We start from the raw sequence: 6000 nt of genomic DNA, 5'->3' as shown, positions 1-6000 counted from the left end.
CAGAGAATACTATAAACACCTCTACGCAAATCAACTAGAAAACCTAGAAGAAATGGATAATTTCCTGAACACTTACACACTCCCAAGACTAAGCCAGGAAGAAGTTGAATCCCCGAATAGACCAATAGCAGGCTCTGAAATTGAGGCACTAATTAATAGCCTACCAACCAGAAAAAGTCCAGGACCAGCCGAATTCTACCAGAGGTACAAGGAGGAGCTGGTACTATTCCTTCTGAAACTATTCCAATCAATAGAAAAAGAGGGAAACCTCCCTAATTCATTTTATGAGGCCAACATCATCCTGATACCAAAGGCTGGCAGAGACACAACAAAAAAAGAGAATTTTAGACCAATATCCCCGATGAACATCGATGTAAAAATCCTCAATAAAATACTGGCAAACTGAATCCAGCAGCACATCAAAAAGCTTATCCACCATGATCAAGTGGGTTTCATCCCTGGGATGCAAGGCTGGTTCAACATACGCAAATCAATAAATGTAATCCAGCATATAAACAGAACCAAAGACAAAAACCACATGATTATCTCAATAGATGCAGAAAAGGCCTTTGACAAAATTCAACAGTCCTTCATACTAAAAACTCTCAATAAATTTGGTATTGATGGAACGTATCTCAAAATAACAAGAGCTATTTATGACAAACCCACAGCCAATATCATACTGAATGGGCAAAAACTGGAAGCATTCCCTTTGAAAACTGGCACAAGACAGGGATGCCCTCTCTCACCACTCCTATTCAACATAGTGTTGGAAGTTCTGGCTAGGGCAATCAGGCAAGAGAAAGAAATCAAGGGTATTCAGTTAGGAAAACAAGAAGTCAAATTGTCCCTGTTTGCAGATGACATGATTGTATATTTAGAAAACCCCATCATCTCAGCCCAAAATCTCCTTGAGCTGATAAGCAACTTCAGCAGTCTCAAGATACAAAATCAATGTGCAAAAATCACAAGCATTCTTATGCACCAGTAACAGACAAACAGAGAGCCAAATTACGAATGAACTCCCATTCACAATAGCTTCAAAGAGAATAAAATACCTAGGAATCCAACTTACAAGGGATGTAAAGGACCTCTTCAAGGAGAACTACAAACCACTGCTCATTGAAATAAAAGAAGACACAAACAAATGGAAGAACATACCATGCTCATGGATAGGAAGAATCAATACTGTGAAAATGGCCATACTGCCCAAGGTAATTTATAGATTCAATGCCATCCCCATTAAGCTACCAATGACTTTCTTCACAGAATTGGAAAAAACTGCTTTAAAGTTCATATGGAACCAAAAAGACCCCGCATTGCCAAGACAATCCTAAGCCAAAAGAACAAAGCTGGAGGCATCACGCTACCTGACTTCAAACTATACTACAAGGCTACAGTAACCAAAACAGCATGGTACTGGTACCAAAACAGAGATATAGACCAATGGAACAGAACAGAGCCCTCAGAAATAATACCACACATCTACAGCCATCTGATCTTTGACAAACCTGACACAAACAAGAAATGGGGAAAGGATTCCCTATTTAATAAATGGTGCTGGGAAAATTGGCTAGCCATAAGTAGAAAGCTGAAACTGGATCCTTTCCTTACACCTTATACAAAAATTAATTCAAGATGGATTAGAGACTTAAATGTTAGACCTAAGAACCCTAGAAGAAAACCTAGGTAATACCATTCAGGACATAGGCATGGGTAAGGACTTCATGTCTAAAACACCAAAAGCAATGGCAACAAAAGCCAAAATTGACAAATGGGATCTAATTAAACTAAAGAGCTTCTGCACAGCAAAAGAAACTACCATCAGAGTGAACAGGCAACCTACAGAATGGGAGAAAATTTTTGCAATCTACTCATCTGACAAAGGGCTAATATCCAGAACCTATTAAGAACTCAATCAAATTTACAAGAAAAAAACAAACAACCCCATCAAAAAGTGGGCAAAGGATATGAACAGACACTTCTCAAAAGAAGACATTCATACAGCCAACAGACACATGAAAGAATGCTCATCATCACTTGCCGTCAGAGAAATGCAAATCAAAACCACAATGAGATACCATCTCACACCAGTTAGAATGGCAATCATTAAAAAATCAGGAAACGACAGGTGCTGGAGAGGATGTGGAGAAATAGGAACACTTTTACACTGTTGGTGGGACTGTAAACTAGTCAAACATTGCGGAAAACAGTGTGGCAATTCCTCAAGGATCTAGAACTAGAAATATCATTTGACCCAGTCATCCCATTACTGGGTATATACCCAAAGGATTATAAATCATGCTGCTATAAAGACACATGCACACATGTTTATTGAAGCACTATTCACAATGGCAAAGACTCGGAATCAACCCAAATGTCCATGAGTGACAGATTGGATTAAGAAAATGTGGCACATATACACTGTAGAATACTATGCAGCCATAAAAAAGGATGAGTCTGTGTCCTTTGTAGGGACATGGATGCAGCTGGAAACCATCATTCTCAGCAAACTATCGCGAGAACAGAAAACCAAACACCGCATGTTCTCACTCATAGGTGGGAACTGAACAATGAGATCATTTGGACACAGGAAGGGGAACATCACACACCGCGGCCTATTGTGGGGAGGGGACAGGGGTAGGGATAGCATTAGGAGATACACCTAATGTAAATGACGAGTTAATGGGTACAGCACACCAACATGGCACATGTATACATATGTAACAAACCTGCACGTTGTGCACATGTACCCTAGAACTTAAAGTATAATAATAAAAAAAAAAAAAAACAACTAGAAGCAGAACCACCAAACAATCTAGCAATCCTACTGCTAAATATATACTGAAAAGGAAGGAAATCAGTATATCAAAGAGATATCTGTACTCCCATGTTTACTGTAGCACTATTCACAATAGCCAAGATTTGGAATCAACCTAAATGTCCATCAACAGATGATTGGATAAAGAAAATGTGGTACAGGCTGGGCACAGTGGCTCATGCCTGTAATCCCAGCACTTTGGGAGGCTGAGGTGGGTGGATCATCTGAGGTCAGGAATTTGAGACCAGCCTGGCCAATATGGTGAAACCCCATCTCTACCAAAAATGCAAAAATTAGCTGGGCATGGTGGTGTGCACCTGTACTCCCAACTACTAGGGAGGCTGATGCAGGATAATTGCTTGAACCCAGGAGGTGGAGGTTGCAGTGAGCTGAGATCGCACCACTACACTCCAGCCTCGGCAACACAGCAAGACTCCATTTCAAAAAAAAGAAAGATAGAAAAAAGATAATGTAGTACCTTCACACAATGGAATACTATTCAGACATGAAAAAAGGATGAGACCATCATTTGCAACAACGTGGATGGAACTGGAGAACATTATGTTAAATGAAATGAGCCATGCACAGAAACACAAATTTTGCATGTTCTCACTCACTTGTGGGAGCTAAAAATTAAAACAACGGAACTCACAGACACAGAGAGTAGAATGATGGCTACCAGAGGCTGGAAAGGAAGAGATAGGGGCATGGAAGGCGAGGATGGTTAATGGGTGCAAAAATGTAGTGATTAATAGAATGAATACGGCCTAGTATTTGATATAGCACAACAGGGCGACTACAGTCAACAATAATTTATTGTACATTTTAAAATTAAAAGAGTATAATTGGAATATTCATAACACCATAACACAAAGAAAGGATAAATGCTGGAGGGTGATGGATACCCATTTACTCTGATGTGATTATTACACATTGCATGCCTGGGAGGCAGAGGCTGCAGTGAGCCGAGATTGTGCCATTGCACTCTAGCCTGGGTGACAGAGCAAGACTCCGTCTCAAAAAAACAAAAACAAGAACAAAAATCTCTTGCACCCTGTAAATATATATACTTACTATATACTCATAAAAATTAAAAATAAAAAAAAATTTAGAGTTCCCTTTAACCCAAGAGTTTATAACTCTGGGTCACATATTCTTAACAGGGGTGATACTGCCTCTGAAGAGACAAATATTTGTTCTTGGGAGTGAAAAAAACTCACTCTTTTCATGAATAAAGCATAGATACATCTACAATATCCAAACGGATATGTGGTATATCTGTGATATTAAAATTTCACAAGACAGGGATTAGGATATAAAATGTGTCCAAAGGATCCTTGCAGGGAGTGATAATGATAAAAAGGTAAAGAAACATTTCTCTAGGTCTATGAATGCCCTGAAATTGTATAAAAGATATTTTCCCAGGGAGAACCGTAGCTTTTACAGATTTCTCAAAGTGCTCTTTGGCCAGTCATTCCCCTGGGACAGTCAGCCAAGAGACGGGCGCGATGGACTAATGGGAGCAGCACATGGACCCCCGACCCAGGGCGGAGAAGTCCCAAGGCCCCGAGCCCATTTTCTCACCTGTAGCTGGGCGGCCGGCAGATTGACATCAGCGATCATTTCCGTGCAGGGATGTTCCACCTGCAAGCGAGGATTCAGCTCCAAGAAGTGGAAGCTGCCGTCCTGGCTGTAGAGGTATTCCACTGTCCCTGCACTCACATAGCCCACGGTCTTGGCCAGGCGGACGGCACACTGTGAAGAAACAGAAAGAGGCCAAGAGGGTTCCAGAGGTCTTTTCAGGGAACTGTAAATGGTGACTATCAGTTCCTTCACCAAATGCAGACTCAGCAGCTGCTATGTGTGAAATATTTTGGGACTGGCCAGGTGTGGTGGCTCATGCCTGTCACCCCAGAACTTAGGGAGGCCAAGATGGGAGGATCACTTGAGGCCAGGAGTTCAAGGCCAGCCTGGGCAACATAGCAAGACTCTGTCTCTACAAAAAAAATTTTTTTTTTAATTAGCCAGACATGGTGACATATTCCTGTAGTCCCAGCTACTTGGGAGGCTGAGGTGGGAGGATCACTTGAGCCCAGGAGTTACAGGCTGCTGTGAACTATCATCGCACCACTGCACTCCAGCCTGGGCAACACAGTGAGACTCTGTCTCAAAAAAGAAAAGAATTATTTGGGGAGTTCACAGACGGGCTAATCCAATAAACCTGTGTGATGCTGAAATCACCTCTGGAATGGGCCCTCCTCCCTCCCGTTAGGCACCCATGCCACCATCCGGCCACACTGACCGTAGAAAGTTCTTCCTGACTCTGAGCTGAGACGGCTCTCTCTGAAGCTGCCCCCTGGGCTTTAAGAAGTGTACCTGCTCCATGAACTCGAATATGGCCAGCGGGGCGATGGTGGCCGGTGCTTCCTCAACAATCTTCTGATGCCGCCGCTGGATGGAGCAGTCGCGACCAAACAGAGACACAGCATTCCCATACCGGTCGGCGAGGATCTGAACTTCCAGGTGACGGGCGTGCTGGGCCAGCTTCATGAGAAAGATGGGTGAGCCTGGGATCTCACTCTGTACCTGTCAGGGGAAGCAGAGCAGCCTGATCTTCATGGGGAAACCAGCTCTGGAAGCTTCTGGAAGTTCTCAGGAGAGAACATAAAACAAAGGCAGTAATGTGTTTAGGGTACTCATCCAGGACTCTGCTGATCTTTTACTTTTGTTGTCTCAAAGACATAATATTCTGTGGAGTCCTGACTCCACAGTAAGCAACAATGAGAAAGGGGCCCCCGGTGGCGGAGGGCCCCAGGTGGGGAAGAACAATGAACAACTGCTTTAAGAGATGACTAATCACAAACAACCCCAGGACATAACAACCTCATAGCCCCTCCTCCAGCACCACCCTATAAAATCTCCCACCAGCCCTTGCCTCTTTGCAGACAGCCCCTTCTCAGCTGTGCTGCCTGTTGCAATCTTGCAACATATTTTCTTACTTCCTCCAATAAATCTGCCTTTCTTTACCTACAATTGTCTTGGTAAATTCCTCTATCATCTGCACCACCAGCCCCAGATAGTCACTACCTGCAACATATTCTCTTTTTAAGTCAAACTTTGTGAAATGGTAAAATCTCCCCACAATCACATCCCCTAAAGATAATGTATTGTTAAGAGTT

General features: G+C 42.7%; 1 protein-coding gene across 1 annotated transcript in view; it reads right to left on the bottom strand.

Annotated features, from left to right (window-relative positions):
* Positions 1 to 6000, bottom strand: part of ACACB (acetyl-CoA carboxylase beta) — a 134652-nt gene that overhangs the window by 85676 nt on the left and 42976 nt on the right. Inside the window, 2 exon segments of the mRNA XM_026454618.1 lie at positions 4406 to 4576; positions 5198 to 5407. Of these exon segments, the coding sequence (XP_026310403.1) occupies positions 4406 to 4576; positions 5198 to 5407 (381 nt within the window).

Source organism: Piliocolobus tephrosceles, chromosome 10 (genome assembly GCF_002776525.5).
Source record: "Piliocolobus tephrosceles isolate RC106 chromosome 10, ASM277652v3, whole genome shotgun sequence".
NCBI classification, from domain to species: Eukaryota; Metazoa; Chordata; class Mammalia; order Primates; family Cercopithecidae; genus Piliocolobus; species Piliocolobus tephrosceles.
This window is presented reverse-complemented; position numbering and strand designations above follow the sequence as displayed.